The sequence below is a fragment of the Colletotrichum acutatum genome (genome assembly GCF_030867785.1).
Source record: "Colletotrichum acutatum strain CBS 112980 chromosome Unknown BDZ83scaffold_40, whole genome shotgun sequence".
In the NCBI taxonomy this organism is placed as follows: Eukaryota; Fungi; Ascomycota; class Sordariomycetes; order Glomerellales; family Glomerellaceae; genus Colletotrichum; species Colletotrichum acutatum.
The window spans coordinates 146,543-162,423 of record NW_026849034.1 but is presented as its reverse complement, the minus strand read 5'-3'; the positions used below and the strand labels follow the sequence as shown (position 1 = coordinate 162,423).

Genomic DNA, 15,881 nt, shown 5'->3' with positions numbered 1-15,881 from the left:
CAAGGCGATTCAACACACAAAGCATGACTTGTTTTTAGGCAAGAAGGCTACGAATCAGAAAACAACAAAACAACACAAAAATCATGTTTTGTCCAGTTGGATATACAGCAGGCCAGGATAATCAACCAGTCTTGTTGTTGGGTGGGTGTATTTGAGAAACAACCTTGGAAAAGTAGCAACGCCCACCCGCGTCACCCCAAGAAACAACATCCCTTTCATCCATTAGCATGATTTTCATTTTTTCCAGTTTCCGGATTTTCGCACCGGGATTCCCTCCCATATCAAGCTTGTTAAAAACAGGGCCCTTGTCTCCCTTTGATATGTTCTACGTGATCATGTTTAGGTGGGAACACATATTGATGTTGGCTTGATAGCAGCGGGGTTTCGCGCGCATGATCCAGCCCGCCGGTTGTGTCAAGTATTTCCGGCATGCTTCTTTTCGCGGGGACATTCCTTCTAGCTTGAATAAAAACACGGCGGTATTCTCGTCAAGGATTTCAATTGATACCGAACTTGAATGTTTGAATGAGAACAAGATTAGGTTTGAGCGGGGGTATTCCGGGGCAGAAGCGGGAAACGGCGCGCGCGGGAGTAACGTCGAGGATTAATTCCGTTAATGCGCCTGCGTGGGGTGAAGGTGATGGGATAACACATTTCATGTGCAGGTGAACATGCTATTTTGTTTGCCGCTTTCCTTTCTTTCTATTTTTGCGAGTTTCTGTGTATGTACGGATATAGGGTACGGTTGATAAATGCCCGCCGGCGGGTTGCTTAGGTGGGAACCCTCCGGTCTTCTGGGAAACGGGGGGTAGGCGATGCTAAAGCACATCTTCATGGAGATTACTGACGGTGAGGCGTGTATAGTCGTACCGAGGCGTGTTGATACAAGTAAAGCCTTTCCTCGATTTGTTGCTTTCCGCATGTCACGGACCGGAAGGCGGAAGAGAAGACTGCTCACTATCTTCCGCAATGGCAGAGACTGAGCTAGCGGTGCTTCTATTCACTACTCCTCGGTTCAGAGTGATGCAATAATCAGAAGCAGACCAAGCATCAACGTGGATCATTTCTCATGGGAAGCTGACGGTCTCTAGGCTTCATGCCCATCTGTCTGTCTGCCTGCCTCATCGATTCATGTGTCCTGCGTCTCCTGGGCCAACGGCAAGATTCCCGGAACCACACCTGCTGCCTGCGATGCCTCATCCTATTTTATTCTGAGGGCAGCATCCGCGTTGGGCCAGCACGCTAGAGCGAAGTTCACGGAGAGGGGCTTAGCTAGATGGTCTGCGTAGACTAGATAGACACCCACGGTGCGGTTGCTATGCACTGAAGACCCGCAGCCCAGGTCCAACTCGAGTTTGATGGGGACTGGCCCAAAAATAAAAGGGAATACAAGTCACGACTCTTGGCTGCTGCCCTTCTTTCCTATGTAACGTTCCACCCCTGGATTGCGGCATGATATGGGCCATCAGCGATGTTTCTTGCGGGATGAGTAAGTTCCGCCGGTGGCTGTGGACGTCTGCCTTAGCTCCGAGAACATCTCCATCTCTTTGAAATGTGCCCGTCGAAGAAGCTTTAGGCTGAAGGTGTGGCTTTCCCCTGTATCTGTGGGACTTTGGCCACATTCTCCGTCTAGCGGTGCCTCACCCAGGAAAGATCTTGGGAGAGTTTTGAAAAAGAGCAATCCACGACGGTACCACGTCCGTCTCATCTCACCGTGCATCGTTTATTTCTCTCGGCATAGGAGCGACCCCATTGACGCGGCCTGCTTTACGTTTATGTGGATGGCAGAGAGTATCCACCCTTGGCGGCATCCGCGGTTCTTGCTGGAAAAAGACTGAATGCCCAATCTGTAGACCGGTTCCAATCCATCCTAGCGACTATGAAATCCATCCCGTCCAATGTTGTACCGATCCTTCATCGAGTATCCACATAGGAAGCGGGTAGTTACTGGACATGAGATTACCTTTCCATGGGAGGGCCTTAATTCCAGAGGTGGTGTGGTTGATGAATGGCATCAGATCTTGACTCTTTGGAAGCCCAGAGAGGTCAATCGTTGTCCTCAGATAGACAGACAAAATATCCTATGAATCAGTCTCTCCGATGACGATGTCTTTGCGTGTTCGGTCTGCTATGGTGGGTGGGCGAGCACTGAGATTTCTCAAGTTATGGATGAGCCAGCGAGCATTTGTATCCTCATTCTTGACTGACATCTTAAAGTCTTGTATTCTAGAGGAACCTATGCTGTTGACTTAGCTTGAGAAGTAATACTGTGAAGGATTCATTCAGAAGAAAATTAGACCCTGTCAGTTGGTGACGGAGACCTTTGCCAGGGTCAGTGGAAGAGTATTTCCTCGGCTGAAGTTGGAACAAGCGAGCATGTACTGCCACATTGTGCAAAGTTCTTCCAAATGGCCCATGGACCTCTTAAAGGCCTCATCTACACCTCTCTTGTCTTTGATTGACAGTCATCTACCTGATTTTCATGATTGAATAATGAGGACAGCATGCTTGCCATGAGGCCTGTATCCCCTACCTACTCTCCCTATGTTGACCATATCCACCATTGAAAATGCTAGCCATATGGAAAGAGGGTTCTCAAATCAGGCTCCAACATTGAGGAACGGGTCGGAATGGGTGGTGACAAGCGACCTCAGGGGGTAGATAGTACGACGTCAAGCGGCCAAAGAAGATCAATCTAGTTCGAGGACGCCACAGCGACTTTTTTCTCGTGCGCATCGTTTGGAAAACGTTGGGCTACTCTTGGATCATGAGCTCTTCCCCTCCCCTTGCATCTGTCCTGATCATAGGGTAAAGACTTGGTGCCCCCCCCCGGAAACCCGCATCGACATCTCGAGGCTTTTGAGGGCAGCCTAGTTTCCCTTTGAGAGGCATGGATATCACGATTCTGGGGCGGTGTTATTGGGCCTCGGTTTGGGTCTGTACTACATGCCTTTTTGAGGCTCGAATACCGGCCCAGGATTCAAGCTTTCGGGGTGGGCTTTATGCCAAGTTGCAAAGAAAGACGAATCAAAGCGCCCGGGTAGCTCCAGCAAGACCAGGCAGCCTCAATGTGTTGAATCCCCGAGGCCGCGGCGATATAGCCAGGCCCTTGTCAGTATTATGAAGTCCAAATCATAGGAAACTCAAAGTAGAAAGATTCACTTGAGCCATGTACGGGAACTTGACGCGTCATGCACCCCAGTACTCCAGTGAAAGAAGTGGTTATTACTCAGCGACAAAGCCACTCAATAATGTGTTGAGCATAGGTCTTTTCCTTCGGCAGAAGAGCTGGTGCTTTCTGAGGCACTTCCAGAGCAAGAATCATGAGGAGGAATTTGCAGGGAGCTCATACAGCTTCTCAGTTAGTTTTGTCCGACTTGCATCCCTCCTGCAAGTTGTGTTTCTGTAGATGCCAGCCAGTGCAACCTCTTCCCGACAATGTCGGCGGCATGTAACCACGGAATCATGGTTATAATCCTTGTCCTTGACTGCCGAGTTGAGCCTTCACGGGGAGACTCATCAAGCCGGTTCATCTCCACAGACCCTCAGTCTGGTTTGCCGGCCGGATCAGGCTTCAATGTAGAGAACTCGAGACCCCTCCCCCATACCGCCTCTGACATGTGGCGTTCAGCTGATATCCCGACAGGCAATGATTCGACAATACAAAGACTCTCGGCAATAAAAGGGGTGCGTGGTTTTGTGGTCGCAAGTCGGGGGAGTGGATGGAGGGGAAAATTAATTCTGCTGCCTGGAGGACGGACGGATATACCGCGCCGGGAATTGGGGACGACGTGGTGGACGCTAGTGCATGTCGAACGATAGTCGGACCGTCTTTTTAAGATCTACTGCACTCAAGACGGGTCACTGATCCTACGGTAAAAGTAATTCGGTTTCGTGGACTTGAGGGAAAGGGGTTGCTTGTTTGGTTGGTTCTTAGTGCCGACGATGGTTCGAACATGTGCTTGAGCAAGGTTGGTGATCCTGCGAAGATGCGGGAAGGAAGCGGTAATGGGTCTAATTTGGGCTACTTAAAATACTCTTTGAGATTTTACAATGGTTTGGCTAAGTGGTAGGCTCCATATGTTGTTCGAGAACATAGTTGACTGGTCCACAACGGACTTCACCTCCGAAAGGGGGCTTGAGAACAGCAATTCTCGTCTCGGGTAGTTCGAATCCTCTTATTCTAACCTCAATACGCCGGCTTTATACATCTCCGGAGTCAAACTACCTATTCTTACCCAAAAATACATCTTCTATTGTAACCTCCATCGTCTACACCCCCTTTACCCAATAACCTTCTCCATAGCCTCAACATCCATCTTAACCCTCGGCTCCATCTGCATCGGCACGACCATGCCACCCGCAGCCAGCGCACCGCTCGCCGCCGCCGTTGCAACAGCCTTGACCATATTCCCACAGTCACCCACGGCATAGACCCCAGAAACGCTCGTCTCCCCAAAAGGGGCAGCCGTCTTGATATCCCCGTTCTCCGCCGTCTCCAGCCCAAGCTGCTCCACAAAGGGGCCATTGGGCCTCGTAAACGGCGCATGAGCGAGAAAGCCCTCTGTGATTTCTTCTCCTTCTTCCCCGTCCTTTCCACCGAGTGTGAGCGTCACGCTGGTGCTGTGCTCTCCACCGCCAGCCATGCGCATCGATGTGATTTTCCGTGTGTCAATGACAAAAGGGTTATTCGTCATGGCACTAATTTCTGAAGCGAGAGCCTCGTTGCCGTGCGTGTATATCGTCACCTTCTTCCCCAGTGGCCGAGCCATGTACGCGATATGCGTCGCCATCTTAACGCTCCCCGTCAACCCGAACGCCAGGACACCCACCCTCTCCGCCCCGCGCTCCTCGAAGCCGTGGCAAAAGAGGCAGTGGAAGATGCCGTAGCCCCAACAGTCCGCGTATCCTGTGATGTCTGGAGAAATATCCGTGACGCCGGTAGCCAGGACCAAACGCCGTCCGAACCATGCCTTGCCATGCTTATCCTCGGCCCTAAAGAGCCCGTCCTTGACTTTGGTAGTCTTGACGACCTCGACGCCGTCGGCGAAAGTCACAGTCTCGGCGTAGCGGGCCCTGAGGTCCTCTCGTGCCTTGGCGCGGAAGACGGGGGGCGGGACGTGGTCGAAGCCGAGGACGTTGTGCATGTTGCTTGCGCGAGCGTTGCGGTAGAGATTCGAGTCGAAGAGGACTGTGGTGTAGAGCTGGCGGGAGAGGGCCGTTGCTGTGGCGAGGCCTGCTGGGCCTGCGCCTATGACGAGGACGTCGTGGAGGGCTGGGGTGGACATATTGGATGTGATGACGTTTGTTGTTAGCGGGAGTGCTTTGAAGAGAGGTTTGTAAAGGGTGTTCATGTAAGTTGTAGTATGGCTGTCATATAGCGTAAGCTTGGAGAATTGGGTTGCGTGTATTCGATGCGGTTGTGATATTTCCTGCTATTATTGAGGGTCTTTTGTCGTCTTATATGCTCTTCCACGTGAAAAACGGGCGTACCGGCGTGAGGCGCGGCCTTGCGGGATGTCTCCGAGGCCGTGAAATGTTGCCGAGAAGATCGGATCCGAAGTGGGGCGGTCTGGCCGGGCAAGAGAAATGTCTCCGAGAAAAGGCGCCGAGTGATGAGCGAGCAAGTTTCAGACCCAGAGGCTTGCCATGACTCATTCTTGGGAAAACTAATTACATATCACACATGAATTTGAAATGTTCTCAATAATAGTTGCTGAACGAATGGTTCATGTGCCGTACCTGTCATCATGTTGTCAATCGACTGTGGTAGAACTAGCCCTGGGGAGGAAAGGCAACAAACAATTCACTCCCCGAAGCCTGTGGCTTATGATTTGATTGAAACGTTTGGTAGGATTCATAACTTGAGCTATATGAAATTGTATTCCGTACTATAGGTCGTGAGAAACGGAACGAGGTTCGGTCCCATGGCGTATCTCGTAACCGCTGCTCTTACGATCACCTCCTCGTCCAAATGAAGAAACAGTGAGATTCGACTCTGAAGAATAAGCTAATGTGAGAATTTAGATATGTAGAACAGGAGAGGTCGGATTTTCGTCATCAACTCTTGAGCGAAGTTGATGAGTTGTTATCTAAATTCTGGTTGTAAAAGAACACGTAACCACAACAACGAAAACGAAAGAAAAAAACACAAACCATCCCAAAAACATATGAATGAGCAAGTCTTCAACTAAGAAAGAAAGTGCAAAAAGTGCAAAAGAGAGTAGCCAGAGCGGGGAGTCGAACTCATGGGGTCGAGGTCCATCTCCTTAGAGATATGTGGAAATCCCCCGTCCCCAGCTGAGTGTTCCACCACTGGGCTACAGCGCCCGGGGGAGTTGGACCCCCGTTTGCCTGGTGGAAGGGAGAGAGTATGCTGGCAATAAAGGCTGGCTCGTTTGACGTATGGTTGTGACCTTGAGGGTTGAGGAGGTTGATGGGTGAAAGTGAGGCTGTTCGTGAGAATAGAGTTGGGGGGTGGCTTGGTTTTGGTCGAGATGGCGCTGCGGCGGCACGGGTTTTCGGCGTTGAGGGGATCAAACTTGCTCGAGAAAGAAGTGGAGGATTCATTTTATGGGTGCCGGCTGGTTTTTCTCGAGGCTGCTAATTGATTTGATTGTGACCGGAAACTTGATAAGGGGAAAGGGGGGCTCTGTCCTGCTTCATTCGACTATTCAACTGCTAACGAGCATAGTTCATTCCTACCAAATCATCGCAAATCCATTCTCACTCTTTCCTCACCGAAGAAGCGATAACCATCTTCCTATCCAACCCTCCAGCTTTCCCAGAAGCCTCCTCCGGAATATGACTGACCTCCTCGTTCTCTATGTAGATAAACTTCCCCTCGCCGCACCCAGCATCTCGGAACCAGCCCCTGAAAAGCTCTTCGCTGAAAACCAGGTGCCGATTCGTAGTTTTGAGAACCTCGTGCTGGTGAACCTCATGCTCATGAACATCGTGCTCATGAGCCTTGCCCCCATGCTGTTCAAACCCTACCTCCCCTTTGCCTTCCTTCCCCTTTTCGAGCACCCCACCCTCAACCTCCGACCCCGTAGCTTTATAATCAACCCCCTCGACAGCAATCACCACCCCACCAGGCCTCACCCTCTTCGCAAGCAGCTTCAACATCCCACGCGGATCATCAAGGTGATGAAGCGCCATGGATATAATAACCACATCAAACCCCCCCTCCGCAGCCAGCTCTCCATTTGTAGCCAAGTCGCCCGCGACAGCGTGGGCCTGCTCTGGAGAGTATCCCAGCCGCGCCGCGCAGTCGTTGTAGCGCTGTACAATGGCCGGTGCGATGTCGATGCCGAGGATGGTGTCGACATAGGGGCTGAGTGCCTGTGGTTATGCATTGTCTTGTCAGAGGGTACTGTAGCTGAGGGAGGGATATGTAGGACGCAGGCGTACAAGATACTTACCCAGGAAGCACCGCCAGAGGCGCAAGCGTAGTCTAAAAGTCGGACGGGGTTCGACGACGGATCTGTATCGCGGGACCGGAGACCTAGGTTTGGGGCTTGGGCGCGGAGGAAGCGGGTGAGTTGCTCAGAGAAGACCTTGATCCAGTCTTGTTCCAGGAAGGTGTCCGCGTTCGCACTACGGTCATATCCATGTCAGCTTCAGGACTTGAGAGAATGGGTTACAATTTAGAGAAAATCGGGAATGACAGACTCCCAGAAGACGCGGTTGAGTTCGGCTAGAGAGGCTGTCTTGGATTCGGTCGCGGTCATGATTGCAACTATAGATATCTGATGGCTTTGTATTTCGTCTATATTTGGTGCTTAAAAGATCTATAGTAGTCGCTTCAGCGATCTTGGGTGTCTTTATATAATCGACACCATTTTCAGCTCGTCCAGTTCGTTATCCTGTGATTGCGTTGTGTGATTGCGTGGTCGTCTGTGATGCCGGAGAGTATTCGGCAACTTTTTCCATCAAGGTGCACGCTCAGGCGGCAACATTGCGGTGACATCTAGGACACCAAATGACAGACCGCCGCACGGTTTCCAGAACAGTGGAGAATAACTAATTCCTCACCCTGTAAGTATATCAATGTCGTGATTCCTCACATGACTTGTCCCGCGGGCTCAATGACAGTGGCTGGTCGCCTTCGGCCCTCGCCCATCTCATACATGGCCCACTCGTACACTGCCCACTGCACGGCGTTGACGACGAAGGCGCGCACGCTGCAGACCGTAAGACCGCGGAAGAAGACCCGCATCCCGCCCTCGCGGTAAGCCTCTCTCGCAACCTGCATTGCGCCTGCACGCTTCGCCGGCTGCTGTTGTTGCTGCTGCTGCGACAGCCCTTGTGCCGCGAGCAAAGGTGACCTCTCGAGTGATTGCGCCTGTGCCTGAAACGCCTGCGTCTGGACGCGGGTCTTGATGACGTCGAGTGGGAAGATGCTCACCCACGTCACAATACCCGCGAGACCACCGCAAAGCAACACCTTGGCAGCCTCCTCCTTCAGATTCGTCTCCTTCACGCCGTCGCCCCCAACACCCATCCACCGCGTGGTGATCTCATATGACCAAAAGTAAAACCCGTACCCGACGCTATCCCGCAGCGCAGTCACCACGCCACCAAAGTAGAGACCCCTGATTCCCTCGGCGCGCCAGACGTCCTTGGTGATGGCCCAGCTCGAGGCGGGCGGGGAGGAGAGCTGGGCGCGGCACTTGATCAGCTCGGTCGGGGTGCTCACGACCCAGGTGGCGAGGCCGCCGACGGCGCCGGCGAGCCAGGTCGTCCAGAGGCTGGACTGGACGTCGAGGGCGCGGTTGAGGGCGGCCTCTGTGCGGTTGTAGGAGACGAAGAGGAGGGCGTTGAGGGCGCCGTAGCCTAGGATCGGGGCGGCGGAGCCGGTGACGAGGGAGGCGGGGGATTCGAAGTGGCGGAGGTAGGATGCCGCTGCGGCCGCGGTGGGGCTCGGGAGCGGGAGCGGGGAGGAGGCGGAGGGGAGGGGTGTCGAGGGGGCGGTTGCGGGACGGGCTTGGAGGCGGACTTTGAGGAGGTCGAGGGGGTTGCCGATGATGATGCCTACGGCGCCGCTTATGTAGCCGGCCCAGAAGTCGGCGGACATTGTGGGCGGCTGGCTGGGATAGGATCGTCTTGTTGCGAGGCAGCAGTGAAGTAGTGATCCTAGCTAGTAGAAGGTGTTCGAGTACGTTAGGAATCGCGGTATTGAAGGCGGTTGTCAGGGTCGAGGTAGTGGTTGACTTTGGCTTGGGCGACGGCGATTCCTGTGCATATGCCGAGGTAAGTGAGCATCCATCCGCCAGAAGCTAGAGCCCAGAAGCGGGCATTCTTGACGGGGTTCGGGTTCGGACTGCGGACGCGGGAGAGGTACTGATAATGTGCGTAGTGGGTGAGGACGGTGCCGCCGAGGATGGAGGGCCAGTTGTCGACGATCCAGAAGATGCGGGCAGAAGGTGGACGGAGCGGGGTCCCGGGGGAGGAGGACGAGGAGGGGTGGGAGGGGACGGCCATTATGGAGTCGGTTAGGTAGGTAATGGAGAGATAGAGCGAGAGTGAGGGAGAGCCGTGCTTTGTTTCGTTTGAGACGGGGAACCGAGGGAAGCTTGGTGAGAGAAAGCGGAGAGGTGCCGGGGGACCGGGGGTCTTGGGATCCACCCAGACTAGAGACGTTGCGGGCGAGCGTCTCCGTACGAATAGACGACAAGGTGGTGGTGGTGGTAGTGTTTGATGCGGAGCATGTGAAGATGGAGCTGTCGTCAGGCGTGGGGAACCAAATGTCGATGACTCGATATGCAGCTATGAAGTCAATTGAGTTTTGGACCAAGTCAATTGAAAACAGTCAGCGTACCTTGAGACAAGAGTGTGCCCGGCGCAAGAAAACGTTGGAATGTGTGGCTTGCGCTGGTTGTGTCGTGTTGAAGATTTCGAGTTGGGGGCCGCAGAAGTGAGGTGACCGGCGACTGCATGCGACAGGCCCCAACCGTCTGGCCCAATGTCTCACCTGATTTTGGGTGTCAGCAGGTACCCTCGAACGCTCCTACTGTGGGGGTCACCTTCCCACTCACCGACGAGAAAGCACTTCGGTGAGCCTCGGTGTAATGCTCACCGAAGTACCCACGAATTCAACATTGCTCACTTCTTGGTTCATTGAACAATGGCCATTCTCTATCTTCAGGATACATCTGACCAGAAAACTGCAATTCATCCTAACAAGATGCAAATTATGTTATAAAAAATAAAAATGTAAAAAAAGTATCAACCAAAGATGCCGTCACTGGATGCAGACATCTTCCCAAGACACATCCTCACCAACAGCCTCCCCGTGCATGATGCCGTGCACGTAAGCCTCCCCAATCAACCGATAGCTAAATGGCCCAGAAATAGAAGAAACCGGCAGTTCTCGAAGCGCAAGCGGTGACGGACAGCCAGCCACCACCCAAATCCCATCCCCTTCTTGCGCAGATTGGCCTCCAAGCCCCATGTGGCTACTGTCCGTCAGGAATGGCCGCCTCTCCCAGAGCGTTTCAAACGCGAGATTCACATACACCTGGCAAGTGTGCTTGAAGCGATCAAACAGGCCCTCAACTTGCTCCTGCTTCTCGCATTCCTTGAGCTGCTTTAGATACCCCATAATCACATCACACGAGGGCACCGTCTTGCTGACATCCGACGCGGCGAGTCTCTTGATGCTATCTAGACGGCTGATGTGTTCTTCAATATCGGCGCCTTTCTTCATCGCGCAGTACACTTCCCACACAACGTGGTCTGCGATCCAGGAATGGAACGCCTTTTGGAGGCTATCGGGGGCGGGGTGCCTCAACGCGTCTCTATCGCCGATCAATGTCCTCCAGAATGCTTCTACTCGGCACTGCCCTGTCGGCTGATAGACGGGATCACATTGCAAGAGGAAGTCGGCCCACTGCGTGAAGCTTCCGTTCGTGGCTAGTTCCGAGTATACCTCTCCGACTAAAGAGATAGTGCCGACGCACAAGCCCTTGACGTGGAGAAGCCTGTCATCAACGACGCGGTAGTTCGTTGGCATGGAACGACAGGCGTCAAAGTAGGGAATCTCGGCGGGCCATCTCATCGCCAGAAGGGCAGACGGCCCGTTTGCGGAGAAATCGGGCACCCAGGACGGCAGACCTTCAATTTTATTGACCGAGCCATCGGCGACCGCCGTCAGGAGAGTCAGATTGTTGCACTCTTCCATGATGAAGACTGCCGTATCGGTGTATATGCTGGTAGGCGTGCAGTGTCTGCGGTAGTTGGCCTCCAACTCCGTCCTTGTGCGGCCACTAAGGTCCAAGAGAAGATTGAGGATGCCCAGCAAGCCAAAAACCTGGTCTCTTGGGTCAGTGGCCTCCACTCCGACCGTCAGCCGTAGCATCAGGAATAACAGCGCACCGGCTGTCTTGGTTCTGCTGCTTCCCCCTGTGCAGGCGAGCGGGCCGACGATGTGATCTAGCGTGGTGCTGTCCCACAAATCGAGGATGTCGTGTCTACATCTCTGAATTGCAACGATGCCCGACGAGTTGCTACCGATCTTGACGTCCTTGATAGTAGGGTTGTTATCGTACAAGACCTCTGACAATTGCTCGTAGAGACGGCTTTCGTACAAAAAGTCGGAGCAATACGCCACAGTCTCCCACGGAATAACATCGTTGCCCCAAAGAATACATGCGTCTTTTGACAAGGCCACCTCCTGAACGACCCAAACACGATTGAACCACTTGCGTTCGAAGAAGGCGACGAATGCGTACCACACATCATCCGGAACATGTAGTAAGCCATATCTGCTCAAAGCATCGTCGTCAAAGAAGGAGTTCTCTTGGTCGAAGCTGAAGTTCCGCTGGGTATTTTCGGCCATTGTATGAACCAAACGGGATACCTCAGTTGGGTGGTGCTCTTCAGTGACGGAGCCTAGCCATATGTCGACGCGGGTAGCTTTTTTGTAGATACGATCCATGATGCCGACTTGCATGCTGCGCTCGATATCGTCTGCCTGGTTGATGCTGATGGCGTCGACCCAGTACAGGTCGCAAGAGTTGTGCGCTCTGATCCAGCACAGTGAATCGTGTAGATTCGGAAACAATTCAAAGCTGCGGCCGTTGAGCATCACTGAGACTGTCGCGGGCTGCTGTTCGATTTGCTGAGAGGGCTCCTTTTCTGCGAGAGGCGATCCCCATGTGTACGAGAGCCCTCGGTAAGCTGGCAGGTCAGCAACGGCATGTTCCTCTAGTGAAAGCTGCAACGGTCCATCGTCAGTTGCTCCGCAGCCTAATATGCGCACAAGACGAATGGTCTCCTTGCCGATACGGTGACTGTATTCGAACTTTGCTATTCCGGACGACATAACTGCAGATGGGGAAGCATCCGATACAGCACTTGCTTTCTCCTCAACAGATAGAACGGGTTATAAGGGAACTCGAAAGCTTTCGAAGTCGCCAAGATGGGCGGAAGCCAAGCATCCTGGCTTAGTTAGCCACGTATGATCATGGTAGAATCGTCAGCTGTATCATTAGGACCAAGACTAAAACGACGCCAACTTTGGCTCTCACGCACGGCTTCACTGCGCCGTACTATTGGTCAATCATTGGAAATGATTTAGGAGCAAAAGATGCCACTTGACATTATACCTAGTGCTGACGAAGAATCAGTTCCGAGAAGAAGGATGACGCGCCAGACTGTCGCTGAGTGTCTCGTGAAGCTGTTCTTTATAACGTCGACAGGTTGGATGTAGAGGAGGAAGAGGAGGGAGTTGGGTGTAAGTGAGCACAGACAACCTAGAAGTGAGTGGGCCCCACCAGTGGAAGCCTTAGGTAAGCAGAAGTGGTGAGGTAAGCAGATTAAATTGATGGGCCCTGGTGCCTGATGCACGTGAAAGCGTGTTTGAGTGGCGACGCGGGTCGAGTCGCGCTTTGCCCCAAATCAACATCGGGCCCTCCGACCGGGAATATTGCTCTTATTCTTCTCCCTCCATCTTCATCCGCCACTTTTCTGCTGGTCTCTGCGAAGCCTTACTCCCGGGATTGCGCATTCACTGCACCCGCAGCATTACTTCACCACAAATCGCGGTTCAAAATGTACGCAACCCTAGTCCAATACCTCTCCAACTAACACGGCACTGTATTAACCCCTCCACAGGACTGTCAACGTCACCGCCACCCCGATCGCGAACAAGGAGAACGTGCCGTCTAAGCGATGGCCGACTCCGCAGTCCGTCGATAAGCTGTCAAGACCGTTCAAATGTCCTGGATCGGCAACGAGAACAGTCGCAACCGACAGACCGGCGCGAAAGAAGAGAAGGGTCGATTACAAGGGCGCTGATGGCGATACTGACGCCGACAAGCCCTACACAAATGCCGATCGCCTGGCTCTAGCGAACCGAGATGCGAACAGATTCCCCGTCTTCCAGGCCAAGGACAAGTCAACAGTATTCCGCAAGGCATTCTCAGTGCCTCTGATCAACAAGAATACCAGTGCCTATAACCCGAACCGACCTCCGCCAACCCTTGGCCTGCGCACGGGAGCACAATTCATTGCCAAGCCATTGCACGATCCCAGTGGCGAGTTTGCCATTGTACTATACGATCCGACCATCGACGATAAGCCCAAAGAGCCCGAAAAGAAGGAAGACAAGAAGGATGTCGAGGCCGAGACTAAGATCGACGCGCCTCTCGTCCACAAGAGTTTGGCGGAGATTCTTGGAATCAAGAAAAAGGTCGAAGGGGAGCACCCACGAGTTCCCGTTGTCATTGACCCACGATTGGCAAAGGTTCTCAGACCACATCAGGTTGAGGGTGTCAAGTTCATGTACAGATGCGTCACTGGCATGATTGAAGAGAAGGCCAATGGCTGCATCATGGCCGACGAGATGGGTCTCGGCAAGACCCTACAGTGCATCACTTTGCTCTGGACTCTCCTGAAGCAATCCCCGGATGCTGGAAAGAGCACGATTCAGAAGGCCATTGTTGCGTGCCCTTCCAGTTTGGTGCGCAATTGGGCCAACGAATTGGTCAAGTGGCTTGGTGCTGATGCCGTCACGCCCTTTGCAATCGACGGAAAGGCGTCAAAGGAAGAGCTTACGCGACAGCTGCGTCAGTGGGCTATTGCGAGCGGCAGATCAGTCACACGACCAGTCATTATCGTTTCTTACGAGACCCTTCGTCTCAACGTTGAGGAGTTGAAGCACACCAAGATCGGCCTTATGCTTTGCGATGAAGGCCATCGTCTCAAGAACGGAGACAGTCAGACTTTTAGTGCACTCAACAATTTGAATGTCACAAGACGAGTCATTCTGTCCGGAACGCCCATTCAGAACGATTTGTCCGAGTACTTCTCCTTGATCAGCTTCGCCAACCCGGATCTGCTTGGTACTCGGCTAGAGTTCCGCAAGAGATTCGAGCTTCCGATTCTCCGCGGACGTGACGCCGACGCACTCGAGTCAGAAAGGAAGAAGGGCGACGAGTGTCTGTCCGAGCTCTTGGGCATTGTCAACAAGTTTATCATTCGCCGCACCAACGATATCTTATCCAAGTACTTGCCCGTCAAGTATGAGCATGTCGTGTTCTGCAATCTTGCACCGTTCCAGCTCGATCTTTACAACTACTTCATCACCAGTCCGGACATCCAGGCACTTCTCCGTGGCAAGGGTAGTCAGCCCCTCAAAGCCATCAATATCCTCAAGAAACTCTGCAACCACCCGGATCTGCTCAATATCTCGGACGATTTGCCCGGTTCAGAGAACTGCTTCCCCGAAGACTATGTCCCGAAAGAGGCGCGTGGCAGAGATAGAGATATTAAGCCCTGGTACTCAGGCAAGATGCAAGTCCTCGACCGCATGTTGGCCCGTATCCGCCAGGACACAAACGACAAGATTGTACTTATCAGCAATTACACACAGACGCTTGACCTGTTTGAGAAGCTCTGCCGGAACCGGGCTTACGGCTGCCTGCGCCTCGACGGCACCATGAACGTTAATAAGCGCCAGAAGCTTGTTGACAAGTTCAACAACCCGGACGGAGATGAGTTTGTATTCCTCCTCAGTTCCAAGGCTGGTGGCTGTGGCCTCAACCTCATCGGCGCCAACCGCCTGGTCCTCTTTGACCCCGACTGGAATCCCGCCGCAGATCAACAGGCTCTCGCTCGTGTCTGGCGTGACGGGCAAAAGAAGGACTGCTTCGTCTACCGCTTCATCGCCACGGGAACCATTGAGGAAAAGATCTTCCAGCGCCAGTCCCACAAGCAATCGCTGTCCAGTTGCGTCGTCGACTCCGCCGAGGACGTTGAGCGGCACTTTTCGCTCGACAGTCTGCGCGAGCTGTTCCAGTACCGGCCCGGCACCAAATCTGACACGCACGACACGTTCAAATGTAAGCGGTGCAAGCCCGATGGCAGGCAGTATATGAAGTCGTCTGCCATGCTGTACGGCGACACGAGTACGTGGAACCACTTCGTGAATGAGGGGTTGAAGCCGATTCAGGATCTGTTGCTGAGGCAGGAGTGTGGGGAGCCGGAGGTGTCTGCTGTGTTCCAGTATATTTCTCATTAGAGCGTCGTCGTTTCCGACGGATGGTTACGGATATGCATTATGAACTTGTGGCTTATTTTCTGTTTGAAGAAGTCAACAGAGAGGAGGTGTTTGGAGTTGTATGGATTTGGGATGGCGACGGTGTTTGGGGGGCTTTGCTTGATACTGGACTTTATGAGAGGTCCATATCAATATTTCTACAAGAGCTAGATTTATTCACGTTTGAAGAAGACGTGATGGCATGTCGAGCGTTCCTTTTTTTTCATCATTTCAGACCAAATAAAAAACGATGGAGAAAATGTCATGGAATGTGATTGTTCGTTTCTTTCCTATCTTTCTATGTAATGCTCAATGCTGCGCGCAATCTACACTGAAA

At 52.9% G+C, this 15,881-nt stretch overlaps 6 protein-coding genes across 6 annotated transcripts; 1 reads left to right on the top strand and 5 right to left on the bottom strand.

Moving 5' to 3' along the window:
* Nucleotides 1-4,283: 4,283 nt before the first annotated feature.
* Nucleotides 4,284-5,752, bottom strand: BDZ83DRAFT_719101 (uncharacterized protein; the record flags this gene model as incomplete). Its single annotated transcript, XM_060512143.1, has 2 exons — nucleotides 4,284-5,191; nucleotides 5,743-5,752. The coding sequence occupies 2 exons, from the start codon at nucleotides 5,750-5,752 to the stop codon at nucleotides 4,284-4,286; spliced, it is 918 nt and encodes a 305-aa protein (XP_060365627.1).
* A 974-nt stretch (nucleotides 5,753-6,726) lies between these two features.
* Nucleotides 6,727-7,733, bottom strand: BDZ83DRAFT_751616 (methyltransferase; the record flags this gene model as incomplete). Its single annotated transcript, XM_060514077.1, has 3 exons — nucleotides 6,727-7,344; nucleotides 7,425-7,599; nucleotides 7,675-7,733. 3 exons carry the CDS (start codon nucleotides 7,731-7,733, stop codon nucleotides 6,727-6,729), a joined length of 852 nt encoding a protein of 283 aa, XP_060365626.1.
* Nucleotides 7,734-8,065: 332 nt separating this feature from the next.
* BDZ83DRAFT_576368 (mitochondrial carrier domain-containing protein) lies at nucleotides 8,066-9,079 on the bottom strand (the record flags this gene model as incomplete). Its single annotated transcript, XM_060504912.1, has 1 exon — nucleotides 8,066-9,079. One exon carries the CDS (start codon nucleotides 9,077-9,079, stop codon nucleotides 8,066-8,068), a length of 1,014 nt encoding a protein of 337 aa, XP_060365625.1.
* Nucleotides 9,080-9,165: 86 nt separating this feature from the next.
* Nucleotides 9,166-9,486, bottom strand: BDZ83DRAFT_751614 (uncharacterized protein; the record flags this gene model as incomplete). Its single annotated transcript, XM_060514076.1, has 1 exon — nucleotides 9,166-9,486. The coding sequence occupies one exon, from the start codon at nucleotides 9,484-9,486 to the stop codon at nucleotides 9,166-9,168; it is 321 nt and encodes a 106-aa protein (XP_060365624.1).
* A 683-nt stretch (nucleotides 9,487-10,169) lies between these two features.
* BDZ83DRAFT_619249 (heterokaryon incompatibility protein) lies at nucleotides 10,170-12,709 on the bottom strand. Its single transcript, XM_060508111.1, has one exon. It carries the CDS (start codon nucleotides 12,326-12,328, stop codon nucleotides 10,247-10,249), a length of 2,082 nt encoding a protein of 693 aa, XP_060365623.1. The 5' UTR covers nucleotides 12,329-12,709; the 3' UTR covers nucleotides 10,170-10,246.
* A 188-nt stretch (nucleotides 12,710-12,897) lies between these two features.
* On the top strand, nucleotides 12,898-15,804 carry BDZ83DRAFT_619248 (DNA repair protein rhp54). Its single transcript, XM_060508110.1, has 2 exons — nucleotides 12,898-13,058; nucleotides 13,120-15,804. Coding segments are annotated over exons 1-2 (2,409 nt in total). The 5' UTR covers nucleotides 12,898-13,056; the 3' UTR covers nucleotides 15,527-15,804.
* Nucleotides 15,805-15,881: the final 77 nt, after the last annotated feature.

What these genes read in the sequence shown, in the direction of transcription:
- BDZ83DRAFT_619249 (XM_060508111.1), bottom strand. Translation starts at nt 12,328, where the DNA reads ATGTCGTCCGGAATAGCAAAGTTCGAATACAGTCACCGTATCGGCAAG.